This window comes from Choloepus didactylus, chromosome 18 (genome assembly GCF_015220235.1).
Source record: "Choloepus didactylus isolate mChoDid1 chromosome 18, mChoDid1.pri, whole genome shotgun sequence".
NCBI classification, from domain to species: Eukaryota; Metazoa; Chordata; class Mammalia; order Pilosa; family Megalonychidae; genus Choloepus; species Choloepus didactylus.
The window spans coordinates 64,666,825-64,681,735 of NC_051324.1; the positions used below are offsets into that span (position 1 = coordinate 64,666,825).

A 14,911-nucleotide genomic window follows, 5' to 3' on the forward strand; every position below is an offset into this window, starting at 1 on the left:
CAAGAGAATCCTTCAGAACCATCTTAGTAAAACATGAACATATCATTTGAGACAAAGGATAGACATGATAAACACCTTGTGGATTTCTTTAACCTGTTAACTCTGCAAGCTTGTCAGTCTTGTTTCCTTTAGTCTGTTCCTCATAGTGAATAGCAATAAAATCTTTAAGCTGAGTGTGTGTGTGTGTGTGTGTGGGGGGGGGGGTGTGAAGGACAGGGGATAGGGGATCTTCCATGTGGCAATAGCTATGAAAAAGAAAGGAAGAGGTTAAAATCCTTGATACTTTAGGGAGCAAGTAGAAGGACAGAGAACTGGCCCTGATGGCTTAATGGTGGGAAACAGTGATGCCATCCCCAAACTTAAATGGAAACCTGTCTTGGGAATCACATTTGTCTGCCCTGATGCAATGCTAGTGGAAAGATCTTTTAGAGGGTTAAAACAGGTGTACTGTATTTTACAGAGGGGAAAACTTAGTCCTCAGGAGATGCAGAGTCAAGCAATAATTATTAAATAACTACTATGTGCCTGGCCCAGTGGAAAGTAGCTTCTCATTCATCACCCTATTCAAGCCTCACAGTAACTCAGTGACTTGGGTAGCATTATCCTCATATCATGGATGAGAAGACTGAAATTCAGAGAAAAATTATACAAGGTACCCAGGAAATTTAGGACAGATCTGGAACTGGAATCTGCTTCCTAATTCAGCCTTTCTCCACTATAACAAAATACCTTTAATTTCAGATCATTTCTTCTTAGGGTAATTTGATTTTTAAACCAGAATAACTTGAGATTATAGTTCACATTATTTTGGTACAGTCTTAACAGCCAGAACATGGAGAAACACAATCCAACCTCCAAATTTCCTCCATTTCTTTATAATAATATTTACCAGCATTTTGGATGAGACAGGATTTATGATTAGGATGTTGATATGACTTAAGGAAGAACTGGGCCAGAAAGAGGATTTCCAGATAATGTTAGTAGCAGTGCAGCTTTGTTGCCCTGGATTCCTGCTTCCCCTCCCAGCTCCAGCTTTCAGTTGAGCTGTTTGTTCGTTCCTTATATTTTGGCCCGTCTCCTGTAATAAGCTGGCACAAAACTTTCTTAAATTGAGTCAGGAGAAGAAATGGCAAAGTTATATCAGGAAAAGGGAAAAATCCATAGTCACTGAGAAGTAAGGTGGGAAAGGGTTGGAGGGTGGCAGTGGGAGGCAGGAGAGAACAGAGAAGAACCAACATCACTGTAAGTCAACTTGAGGCTGGCTCTGGGGGTGACAGGAGCTGAGAAGGAAACATGAGAATGCCATTGACTTGGCAACAAAGGAGGAAGAGTTTGAAATCACAGAGACGGGGAGTGTTTGGAGAAGTATGGACAGTATCTAGAAGGTACTGGGTGAAGCAGGTGTGCGATGATTGATTGAAGAGTTCCACCTAGGTGTATCTGAATGTCTTACCAGGATTCCAGGCAAGATAAGGCCCAGGCATAATTTCAGTGTAAGAAGTTGTGGGACAGGTTTTGAGCAAAAGAGCCTAGCTTGTTTGGAGTCCACCCTGTCTCATTTACAGCCCTTTCCCTTTCCTCCTCAGCACCCAGGGACCACTCACGTGAGCCATCTGAGTAACTCCACCATCTTCCCCAGACTGTGAAATGCACAAACTCCCTCCTCACCCCCTTCCCTCCTGCAGAGCTCTACGTAAGCCTATCTTCAAGAGCAATGACCAACACAAGGAATCAGGCCATCTTTCCTATTCTCTATCCCATCAGCTCTCATATTCCCATCACAGTTTATCTCATCAAATAGTTTCCAGGAAACTAACTTGATTACTGATAGCTTCAGGTGTTAACTACTTCGGGTCATTTACAAGATAAAGAAAGTACTTGTTAACCTCAAAGGGCTTAGACATTAATGACTGAATTTTACTATAGACATTTTAAATCTTTTTTGTGTGTGGTGCATGTCAAATTATAGAAGGTCAACAATATAATCTGCTTTTATTAAGTAGATGTTAGAGATGGGATAGAATTTTTCCATCAGTGTGGCACAGGATTGTAAAGTCTTAACCATTGTGTTGTACTGTGAACGTTCTACTACAAGAGTAGTCTACCTGGCAAATAGCTGAATTTGGGAATATTTGGCAAAATGGTAGAGGAATTGCTTCAAAGCTGGTGAGTCTGACTGAGGCAATTCTGTGTATTGACAAACCAGACGGATATGCAGGATCTCATTTGTTTTGTTGAATATGCTTGCTGTTGTGTTTATAGCCCATTTGAAATGTGCTAAATTAGTAAAGATTTCTCCTTGAATCCATACAAAATCCTAGAAAGGTGAGGCCTAAAAGCAGACCCTACTAGTCAAAGTAGATTAGGAAGCATTTTTTATGTCTGACTTTAAGTGTACCATGAGGATGATATGAGAAAAGTGGCTGCCATGACTGGGTCTCCTGACCCCTCCTCTTAGTTGGCCAGGGCTGCTATGACAAATGGCTCACACTTGTCGGCTTCAAGAACAGGAATTCATTGTCTCACAGTTTTGGAGGCTAGAAGTCCAAAATCAAGGTGTTGGTAGGACTGTGCTTTCTCTATAGTTGGTCCTTCTGTTTGTGGCTTGCTGGCAGGACTCAGTCTCTACCTCTGCCCCATGGCTCTCTGTCTCCTTCTGTCACCTACCCCTGACTGCCCACGTTTCCTCTGCTCATTAGGACTTCAGTCATATCGGATTCAGTTGGTCTCATCGTAATAGGATCTTTGAAGCTCCTCTTTACGAATGAGTCCATATCCACAGGATCCGGGCCCAGGACTTGAACATGTCATGGTGGGGGACATGACTCAGTCCTCTACTTTCTCTCAGCTCTCTCCTGAGGGATGAAGTAAATTGGGAAGTCTTCTTGGGCTCTTGCAGGTGTTTTTGGAGATTGTCATGAATGTTGATAGCATCCTCAGGAAATTACCTACCACCCTGTTTGTGCTCTGCCTCTTACTCTAGCCCCGTATACAACAGAGCTCCACGTCACAGCAAAGTATGTGTAGTCTTTTTCCTATCTCCATCATTATTTTGGCAAAAGAATTTGAAACCAGAGCATTAGGGAGCCTTACCTGATTTGGCATTTACTTTTGAACTTTATATTCCACAATTTTGTCATTATGATTGATCAAATTTCCATTTCTAACAAAAAAAAAAAGAATCTCTATGACCAATGAAATAGCCATCGTCATTTTCTAGAGAGCAAGGAGCACAACATGCAAAAAGAAATATAGACGTAGGAACATGACTAATGCATTTTCATGATGAAATCAATGGTGGCAAGATGATTATGAAAGAAGTATGGTACTTTTAAAGGCGGGTTTTCATCCTAAGAAACACAGATGTTAAATATAGAATGTCCTGACAATCAAGAAACCTTTTCATCTATAATTTAATGGCAAACAATTGGGAGAGTGCTTAAATTAATACAATATATTAAACAAAAGATCAATAAATATTTATTTTTTCTAGCCATTTTGACAAAAGGGCTTTCATAAATTTCTTTGCTCATTTTGTAGGCTGAGAAATGGGAAAGACTGAATATGATTAGTTGGTTATAATCTATCATTTAGCATAAAGACAATCACGGTTTGGAAAATGCATCATTTACATAGCTGGAGAATCAAAGAGTAGATGAATGAAGTATGAAACTAAACCAGATTCAAATTCTTTTCACTGTATAAGTTGAAGTTAATGAACACAATAATGAACCACATCAAAGGACCTGGTGGATTTGGGGCAGAATTCTCATAGCTGTAACTTGTATCCCTGAAATTATTACATTATTCAGAAATAAACATTCCACATTCTCAAATTTGCTCATTTGTAGCATGTATTAATTGAAAATCCTCTCCCTGATTAACATACTTATGAAGGTGTTTAAAAAGTGGCTTCTTTATATCAGATGCTGGCACCAATGGAATTCAAAATGATGCCAGCTAAACGCCATTTCAACTAAAAACTATTTTTTTTTTTTTGGCAGCAGAAAAGAGCAGAGTCACACAGTAGCTCCTGATTTATGAACAGGGTTTTTGAACTTTTGGTCTCCCTCATTCTGTCTAGTTCCCTTTAAGGAACTGGGTTGGAACCATTTAACAAGAAAGCAATCCTATCTGCAAACATGCTTTTTTATTTGACATCATAAGCTTTGATTATAATTTGTTGCACTTTCATACCTTTTATGATCAGGCTAGAAAATAAAGATTGAGAATCATGTAATAGCTTCACCTGTTTCTAATGTAACATTAAATAACAAATCAGGCAAGAATCTAATGAATAGTGGATGTTATGGACAAAATTTGTTGAAATATTTTGTTTGACTTCTGGTAAGCATTTTGGAAGCCCTGGGTCACATCCTGAAATTATACAACTGCCCCCCCCACCCCCCGACACACACACACACACACACACACACACACACAGATACAGTTTAAGTGCTGACAAAGGAGAGGATATAAATACTCAAAACAGGGCAGTGAGTAAAGTGGCAGGCAGGTGGGGAGCAATAAACTTGGTACATGTCTTACAGGGACATTTTGGCCGAGGAAAGATTTCCAGCCTGTAAGCAGAGTACATCCTTCACAAGTGGTCCACCAAACCAAGTGTTTATTGTAAAGTGGGCCTGATCCCAGGAGAAAAGAGAAAAAGGACTCCTTTTAGACTGGAGGGAAATTAACTCTTCCTACCCCTTTGCAGCCGGGAACGTGCTCAGTCCAAGTGCTTTCTGATTCCTTTCTCTGGTTGGTTCCAAAGGGGTCTCCATGTCACGAATGGATCTACTCATACTGCACTTTCTTCCATAGCAGAGTAGCAGGAACTTGTAGTCTAACTGCTCCCTTCCCTGCTAACTGCCCCATCTAGCACAGGTACACTATACAAAAAAAAAAAAAAAAAAAAATTCTAATAATTGCTAAACAATCAAAACTGGGTGCAGTTACTTTCTTGAACAAAACTAACCAAAGAATATTTTGACACTGCATTTTTAAAAGTTACTTTTAGGCTGGACCTGGGAAACCCATGAGCCTATACCATGGATGCTAAAGAGCTTTATGATCTGCCTTTATATTTTAAAGACTGCGTTTGGAGGGAGAAAAATTACTTTGCCCAGGGATGGCTGTGAAAACATGTGGAAAATGCTGAAAAGGGGGAAAGAGGGTCCAATTGGAGTGTGCTCCCTTTAAGAGGGAAACCAGATTAGCAACTTTGGCAAATGTCCTCCTTCTATTCAGAGGGAGAGAGAAGAGCTGCCAGTGTCAGGGAAAAAAAAAGAAAAAAAGGATGATGTTATGGGACAAAGGCAGAGGCAATTTTACACCTTATTGAAAAGCCTACCTGGGAGTGGTTTTTAACTCCTCTGGGGTTAAGAAAGGTTTTTTCCTCTCAAGACTAAAGGTGGAGCTAGGGGAACAGGAGTTCAGTCTGAAGGAGGTGTCCCTGTCGGTTGTGTTCTGTCCTGGGAGGTACACAAGGAAGAAAAACCTCTGAGCAAGAGGGAGGAACAAGAAATCCTGCAGGTGAGGGGCTGCCAATCATGGCAACCAGTATGTAAGTAACATTATAGCATGAAGAAGGAAACTTTTAAATGCATCCTTCTTCTAATGAAAACTACCTTACTTAAAGGTTTAGAAAGCTATGAGACTGCTAGACAAATATCTGAATTGTATTTTGCCTTTTTTGTATTAGAGCATATTTGGTTTCTAAATGCCCTTATGCCAGAAAAGTCTACAGAAATAAAACAATCTTTTTTTTTTTTTTTTTTTTTTTTTTTATGTCAGGTCAGAAAAGGTAGGGAGGTTTTCATTTGGGATAATTATAGAGCTTACTCAAACCTTATGCATATATAAAAAAAGGTAATTTTCTCTAATTGCATATTTGGTTCCTACAATGACTGGATTCTCAACTGAAAGGAGTAATCAATCAATACTGAGCGCCTCTGTTGCTTAAATAAAGTCTTAGCCATTTCAGATGGCACACAACTGCTTCAAATTTGGCAAACTGCTATAAAGATGGAACCTTAAACCTAAAGTGTGTCGAATTTTCTGTTTTAGGTTTTAACTGAAAATCCAAACCAACCAATAACGACACACCTGGAACGTTTTCTGCTCCCACACTCACCTGCATGCTCCAGGGGCCCAGGAAAGAATGAGCTATTACGGCAGCAGCTATCGGATTGTCAATGTGGACCCCAAATACCCGGGCTACCCCCCCGAACATGCCATTGCTGAGAAACGAAGAGCAAGAAGACGCTTGCTTCATAAAGATGGAAGCTGTAATGTGTACTTCAAGCACATTTTTGGAGAATGGGGGAGCTACGTGGTCGACATTTTCACCACTCTTGTGGACACCAAGTGGCGCCATATGTTTGTGATATTCTCTTTATCTTATATTCTCTCCTGGTTGATATTTGGCTCTATCTTTTGGCTCATAGCCTTTCATCATGGAGATCTGACGAATGATCCGGACATCACGCCTTGTGTTGACAATGTCCATTCTTTTACAGGGGCATTTTTATTCTCCCTGGAGACTCAAACCACCATAGGTTACGGCTACCGCTGTGTCACTGAAGAATGCTCGGTGGCAGTGCTCACTGTGATCCTTCAGTCCATCTTAAGCTGCATCATAAATACCTTCATCATCGGAGCCGCCTTGGCCAAAATGGCAACGGCGCGAAAGAGAGCCCAAACCATTCGGTTTAGCTACTTTGCGCTCATAGGGATGCGAGATGGGAAGCTCTGCCTCATGTGGCGCATTGGTGACTTCCGGCCAAACCATGTGGTAGAAGGCACGGTGAGAGCCCAGCTTCTCCGCTACACAGAAGACAGCGAAGGAAGGATGACAATGGCATTCAAGGACCTCAAGTTAGTCAATGACCAGATCATCCTTGTCACGCCAGTAACTATTGTTCATGAAATTGATCATGAGAGCCCCCTGTATGCCCTTGACCGCAAAGCAGTGGCCAAAGACAACTTCGAGATTCTGGTGACATTTATCTATACCGGTGATTCCACTGGGACATCCCACCAGTCCAGAAGTTCCTATGTTCCTCGAGAAATTCTCTGGGGCCACCGGTTTAATGATGTCTTGGAAATCAAGAGGAAGTATTACAAAGTGAACTGCTTACAGTTTGAGGGGAGTGTGGAAGTATATGCCCCCTTTTGCAGTGCCAAACAATTGGACTGGAAGGACCAGCAGCTCCACAACATGGAAAAGGCACCGCCGGTCCGAGGACCTGTCCCGTCAGACACCAAGGTCAGACGACGGTCATTTAGTGCTGTCGCCATTGTCAGCAGCTGTGAAAACCCAGAGGAGACCACCACCCCTGCCATGGATGAGTGTAAGGAACCACCTTACCAGAAAGCCCTCCTGGCTTTAAATAGAGTCTCCGTAGAATCCCAAATGTAGTCTTACATTGTAATTACAAAGGCTACAACTTAATTTTATCCTCCAGCCAATCACTTTCAGCTAAGTAGTTGTAAACACGGCTTTTAAAGAATGATATCGCTATGTTTTATGGTGATGGGGGATAAGTAGAGTAGGTTAAAATGGATAAACGATAATCTAAGAAATCTCATAGTATCCAATTTTTTTTTTAAATTAGGGAAGCTATTAAGATGCCTAAGTGATTAATTTAAATTTCATCTCCTTTTCTTATCCCATATACTTATATCTTGAATTGGAGGTGCAATGTTCAGTAATGGAGAACAAAGGCAGGATGCCAGAATAAATAGAAATTGGAAGAAAGGCAACCAGCATGAATAATAAATGCTTAAATATATCAAAATTGATAGAATAATGAGTGATTTCCTTCTAAACACTAATGTCATCTAATCAAGATAGGTTTTAAAATATTTCAGTGGACTGTAATGTTGAGATATTTTACCCTGAAATCGCTGGCCAGTTTCAATCCCTAGGTTGGCTCTTCACTGTGCCTTGATAACAGCAGATCAGGCACAGATCGTGGCTATGAGAAATAGGCAATGCCACCAATTCAGATGGTTCTTCCGCTAGCATTTGCCCAGGTAATGACCAATGATTGCTAGGAGCTAGTTTTTTCCTAAACTATGAGGCAGGAAAAAAGGTTGGCATCATTATTTAGACTAGAATTTCTCTCTTAAACACTCTGGTGGAAGAGCAGAAATAAGGCAATCATGGTCCTTCTAAATTCTCCAACAAGGTGATTGCCTGCACCCACCTCCCATCTTCCTCAGGACATGGTGAAGGAGAGTCACAAAGATGGGGTGAGGGAATGGGTTGCAGTGATAAACATTCCCAGACTCTTTGAGAGAAAACAAGGCATGCATGTGCCCTGGAAGATGGCAGCCTTGGCAAGCTACATGGAGAACAGAATCTCTTTTTGGGGGAAGGGAAACTGTTGTTTGTGCCAACAGTTATATAAGCTTCCTGTCTCGGTCACCATGCAAGACATAAATGACTTGGGTTTGGCTTTTAAGAAACTCTTCCACTGAATTTGGAACAATCATCTAAACCCGTGACTTTGTGAAATATAATTAAGGTGATTTTAATACACATTATGTGGATGAATGCCATAAATCGCTTAAATTTTAGGACAGGAGGTACATTTGTATACTCCTATTTCCATGCAAAAAGATGTTAATCATGATTTCTTTAAGCACGAATTCAATCAATTGTGAGTGAAGAGACTTTTTGAGCTTTATAAATTGAAGAGTTATTAGCTCTATTCAGATTTATCTGTGTTGTTTTAAATTGCCACACTGGGAAGGCATATATGGCACATTTTTTTATTTGTGTGTTTTATTTTGTACATCTGTATATTTATACCCATGCATTTATTTGCTTTTCCTTGAAAATTAATATTCCTCCTGCCCATCCTCTTTTTTGCTTCATTTGAATGAGGCCACAAATAAACTGAACTGAGTCACAGTGTCCAAGATTACCAATAAAAGTAAAGTATATAGGCAAATAAAGAGCTTTTCTATTATCTCTTCTTTTCTTTTTCCTTCTTTCTTCACTTCGTTCTTTTTTTATTGACCTATGAGCAACAAAATTATTTTTAAAATCACTTGTGCAAATCTTGTATTCCTATGTTTTATGGATAAGAGATTTGTTCAGGTCACAAGTTGCAAAACTGTCCTGAAGTTTAATATCAAAGATATAAGTAGTGCAATTTTTCTGTATTGCTTTGGGAATGACAACTCCTTTAAAAAAAAAAAGAAAAATTACACACACATTGTAGATTTGGCCTTTGAGGCAGCAATTACTTAGCTAAATTAGAGTACTAAATCTGCCTGTAGAAAACAACCACCACCACAAAATAACAAAAATGACTCTTTTAGTAGCTTTTTTTATGGCTCTGTTTTATGGTGATGGAGGATAACATCTAGTTTCATTTCACTTTATACTTTGCTTCCTGGACTTTGCCTCATCAATATCAGAAAAAGGACATTAATATCCAATTAAACACATTGAACTGTGCTGTGTACCTCTACAATCAAATCCACTTAGCCAGTATAGAATGTAAAATCAGCATTCTCATGTAATATCTGTCTCTAGTTTTCTGCTTGACTTACAACATACTTTCATATCCCAATCAGTTACTTAACAATAAAGATCTTAGAATAATGCAAAGAAATATACACATATAGTTAAATTCCAGGCAGTATAAACTCTGCAGATTTGGGTACAGAGCACTGAAAATGAGAATACCGCCTCATATAATTACAAAATAAGCAGCACTGTAAACCATTTTTATGGATTTTTAATAGCTTGTAGAGCAGCTATATATGAAGTAACAATTAGTTGCTTCTGTAAGCATTGCAAGAAGTCTCTGTGCAAAGTAGCATTTCTAGTTTTTGAATGCTCTGTCCATAGTGAAAAGTAAGCTGATTTTGGGCATCAATTTTCTCCCTTAAAATGAAATTATTCAATGGAGTCAATTAGAACACAAACTGTGGCATTGAGGCAGCACTCAACGAAATGCTACAGCCTGTGAATTGGTCCCTTGAAGATAGAGTGCAGAGAGAGATATAGAGAGAAGGATATTACTTTCATGTGCCACACACACACACAAAAATAGGTGCTTTACACAAATGTATATAATCCCCACAATATAAAAGTAAGGTGAGTGTATTTAATTTCCATTTCCTCAAATATCCAATTCTCCATTTCTGCCTGAGTAACAAAATCTGAATTTTATTTGGAGAACTATGTACTCCAGGATAAAAACAATAATAACTATGCTTCGCAGTCTGCAGCTGGGGTGGTTAAGTGGCACTGTTGTGGCCAGTGAGATGCCTGCAGAAAACCCCTGGGTGTGGCTCTTTTATAGAGACTGACTTCACTGGCACATTCCCTTTTACTCTACCCCTTCAGCTTTCCTCCCATCTGGATTTCAGACTTGATAGCTGGAGCTCCTGCAGCCTTCTTGTGAGAATGAGAATCAAGTTCACCTTTTACAAGGGCAAATGGAAAGGTAGGAAAGAGCCCTAGATTGCATTTCTCCAGACTTCTTTGCATGAGTGAAAATAAATATGATTTTTAACTGACACAGTGACCAATATATCTAAAGAGAATTATCCGGGAAATAAGACTGGTGAAGAAGAAACTGTGTACAATTTAACTCCAACTTGTACTTGTACATGACATTTGATAGAGTTGGTCACTGTGGAAAATGCATATTTTCTGGGGAGTTGAGGAAATGCCACTATTATTGTAAAACAAACACAAAGGAACTGCTTTGGCCTGGGAACCCCTCTGATATACTGATGACTGAATGACCTTGATAAAAGGATTGACCAGACGTGACACTGGGTTACCCTTTTTCTTCGTCCTTCTCTCCAACAGAACTACATTCCTTATTTAATGCAACTTTCACTAGGACTAGAGTTCTGAAATCCATGGAAACCCAGGCAAAGGAAGTCCTCTACGGCTCAGGCAGAAAAAGAAAACTCTGCTAATACTATGTCTCCGAAACCTCAGAGAGACCAACCTGCATCAATGCAGAACATTTAAATATACTTTAAATTCACACCAAGGAACACAGAAACTTACACTAAATATTTGTATTTCATCACTTCCGAGTTGGCCCGGGAATGCGCAAAATGACTTCTCTGGGCTGCCCCTATTGAAATGCTTGGATGCCACATTCTATTCAGCTTAAAATATTTCTTCAATTTTCCTCTATCCATTACAAGCTTTGATTCTTCTCTTCAGAAGATTCTACAAGGCATGTGTCCAACCTTTTTAAAGGTAAGCTTTGCCTGTGGTCCTCTAGTACTCCCACATGCCTATGGTGCTCTCTAAATCAGAAATCCCTGACTCGATTCTAAAATTGGCATGGCACCTGACTCTCTCTCTCTCCCTCTCTTTCGCTCTCTCCCACTCTCTCTCTCTCTTTCTCTCTCTCTCTTTCTTTTATTTTTAAAGGAGCAATATGACCCATGCCCTGGATAAAATAAGTTTTGGCACCACACAGACATTAGGCAGCAGTGGGGGCACTTGGCAAATTCTCTGCAAAGGTTTTCCTGGAGATGAGGTCTTTGAAACCAAAAGTTAGTAAGTGACCACAACCCAGTCCAGATAAGCCTGTGGGCAGAGAACAGGCAAAGTCTCCTATGAGGGGCATTTTTCTGAAGCGACATATTCCTTGTGGGCCTGCGAAACATCACTCATCTGCTTGGCTTTGGAACTAATCTCCAAACGAATTCCCAAGGGCCTCTTTCATGGCACTTCCTTCACTAAAGCAACTGAACACCATCCTCTTACATGTGGGTGGTGAGATTTGGCTGGAGGAAGTAGCATCTCACCCCAGTGCTCTTTTGCTTGGGAACTTCCTTGTCTGTGGCTTGGGATCCTTTGTGCAGAGTTTGGAGACTCAGATTCATACTCTCAGTTGTTGAGTGCCTGGCAAGGAAAACAAAAATAAATGAATATAATGAACTCTTACCTTTTGCTGCTTGGTGTCATTGATCTTATTCTATTTTATAAATACTGCAAAGTAAAAGAATACTGTATCAAGAGTTTCTCTGTCATCTAAAGAAAGGGCAGCTCAACTGAGATGGAGGATAAATAAAGCCATCTGAGCTGGGTACTCATTGATTTCAGGCCATCTATGGAAACTCTGGAGTCTCCACAGGCCTCAGAGAAACAAGTTAATCATTTAAAGTATTTCAGCAAGCCCGATATATGAAAACCCAAACAAATAGATTAAATCTTGCTTAATTACATAGCAAAAGAATGCTTTTTCTCCACGATATCGTTTACTGCCGGGGCTCATAGAAACGTCCTTAATCACTATCTAAGTAACTTGAGCTTGAGACTGAAAGAGCCCCAAGAGGTTTAGTCACTGTGAAAACTTCTTTACTGAGAGTTATCAGAAACCTTCAGGTTTCCACATGAAATATTTCAATTATATGCAATATTCACTGTGGTGAAATGCCCTTTATTTGAATTAGAAGCACATGTTAGAGATCAATTATTTATTTTGCTGCTGGTTGATTCTATCTGACACTAGTTTGCACGGGGAAGGGAGTCTAGCCATACAGGCCAAGTTAAAGACAGAGCTATAGCAGAACTGAAGATGTACAGAGCATCAGGGGGACATTGGCTTACTTAGTCTGATCTTCCCATTTTACGTATCAGGAGACCTACTCAGAGACATTGTTGCCTGCCCAAGGAGACACAGTCGTGGAAGACCAGAAAAGGAAGAAAATACAATTACCAGTAACCCATCCAGGCTCTTTGCATCACCATAGATGATAAGCAGACCTGATTCTGCCTCAGGTTGAGATATTATTATTTCTTAATCATCTACTAGGGAATGTGATAATTTCAAGATGCTTTGTTAAATCGACCCTCAGCCTTTGCTGGAAGTGCTACCGAATTGTTAACTGTCATCCATTATTCAGAGAGGCTGGAGCGTGGAAAAGAACAAAAAATATGGTGAATGGCTGGTAAGAGCAATGGTAAATGGGGATAATCTCTAAAGCACAGACAAGCAAAAACGATTGAAATAAAAATTTTCAAAGGCTTACACCTTTTCAGGGAGATGTGAATGCATGGTAAGACATGTGCACTGATCCATCGTACTAAGCCTTTCTTTCACCCTGGAAGAGGAGACATGCCATCCTCAGTCAGGGCCAGTCTTAGGAGTGAGCAAGCAATGAGCAGTGCAGCTTCCTTCCATTAAATGGATATTGCCCATTCTTGAGGCAGAGGCTGCGAGGACTCTCTTCCAAGCTTAGGGAGTTACACCACCTGGCCAACAACAGCTCCTCAGCTTGTTAATTGTGTAACCTGGAGCTACATCATTGGCACACTGATTCTTTTTGCTGTATTAAGCTATGTTTAAGAGTGCGGGCTCTGGAATGGACTGCCTAGCTCCAAATCCTCTTTCTACTATTTTCTTGCTGTGTGACTTCAGGCAATTTAGTTAATCTCTCTGAGCCCCAGTTTCCTCAACTGTGAAGTGAGGAAAGTAATAGTACCTACCTCATAGTTATTGTAAGGATTAAATGGGATAATATTTGTAAAGTGCTCAGAACATTTCCTGGCATATAACAACCACTAATAAAATGCAAGCTCTTATTATTGTTGTTGTTTGTCACCAACAAACTCTTCATCTCCTTTAGTGTTTTGTCAGTTAATTTATACTCCCATACTCCCTCATTTTGAACATTGATCTAAGCCAAAAAAAAAAAAAAAGAAAGGAACCATTTGGTAGAAGGAATATAAATTATTCACTACCAAATATAAATAGTTTCTATTTTATCTTACCAAAGCCACACTCCTCTCAATTGTGTGAGGTGTCAGGATTCAGTAGAATGTTTTGAGAATAAAAATACTACCCAACAGATATATGTAGAGTTTAGCAAATAGGACGAAACCAAGGAAAACTCAGGCTGCATATCACACTGAATACCCCATTAAGTAAACTACCCACTAGGCATTAAATTAAAGCTGTTTACAAAAGTAATTAACTGTTTTGTTTCATAATACCATATACTCTTTTTCAAACTGCTCCAGTAAATGAGTGGGCTTCTGGGAAGAGCAGACTTATTATCCAAAAACGACCCATCACAACCCAAATAAGCTGTGGCTAATTGAACTTGGAATACCTCGCTGGCCTGTGACATGTCGGTGGGCCCCAGGGATCTGCAGACCACCCTGAAGCCAGAGGCACACGGTGTACCACAACGGAAGCGGAATGTTCGTTCACTAGGGACGCAGGAAGAACAATTCTTATTCTCTAATGTAGAACGTACTTTAGTGGGAGGATCATGGGCTTTAAATCAGACAGATCTGGGTTCAAATTCCAGGTGTGTCCCTTGCAAAAGGTATGACTTTATGCAACTTCTGAATTGTCACTGAACCTCTGTCTCTTCATGAGCATAAATGGAGATGAAAATGTTTAACTTATGGGTAATTGTGAAGACTATGCTAGACTACACACACAGACACACACACACACACACACACACACACACACAGACAACGATGTAACTACCTGGCAGACAGAAGTTGTTCAGCAAACTAACATCTCCTGCTCTCTTCCATATATATCAGTACTTGTAGCATTGTTCAGATAAATTTGAAAGGAAAAGCAGGAAGGTGTTGGCTATATGTTTACAATGCTTTACTAATAATCACAAAATTATTTTTTTCCAAATATCCATGCTCTCGTCCTGATGTTTGAGGTTAAGTTTCTAAGTGCATCCTCTTGCTGCTCCTAAGAGAATTCACTTTTAGTCACAGCCCAGCCACCAATGAGCTGTGGGATTTGGGGAAGACTCTCTGCCTCTCTGGTCTATCGTTCCCAATCGTGTATAACATGGATGTTGCTCTAAATTTCTTCAGGATCCTTGCAGCTATAAAATGCAATGACCCTCACTCTACTTTTAGCCCTGATTCTTT

At 40.0% G+C, this 14,911-nt stretch overlaps 1 protein-coding gene across 3 annotated transcripts in view; it reads left to right on the plus strand.

Moving 5' to 3' along the window:
• Positions 1-11,360, plus strand: part of KCNJ16 (potassium inwardly rectifying channel subfamily J member 16) — a 51,422-nt gene extending 40,062 nt beyond the window's left edge. For 2 of the 3 annotated variants that reach the window (XM_037810070.1, XM_037810071.1), the window contains exon 2: positions 6,070-11,360. In XM_037810070.1, coding sequence (XP_037665998.1) covers positions 6,164-7,423 — 1,260 coding nt within the window. In that variant the 5' untranslated portion in view covers positions 6,070-6,163 and the 3' untranslated portion in view covers positions 7,424-11,360. Of the gene's footprint in view, positions 1-5,471; positions 5,536-6,069 lie in introns of those variants that run through there. The other variant, XM_037810072.1, reaches the window with a different exon arrangement.
• The last annotated feature ends 3,551 nt before the right edge of the window (positions 11,361-14,911 follow it).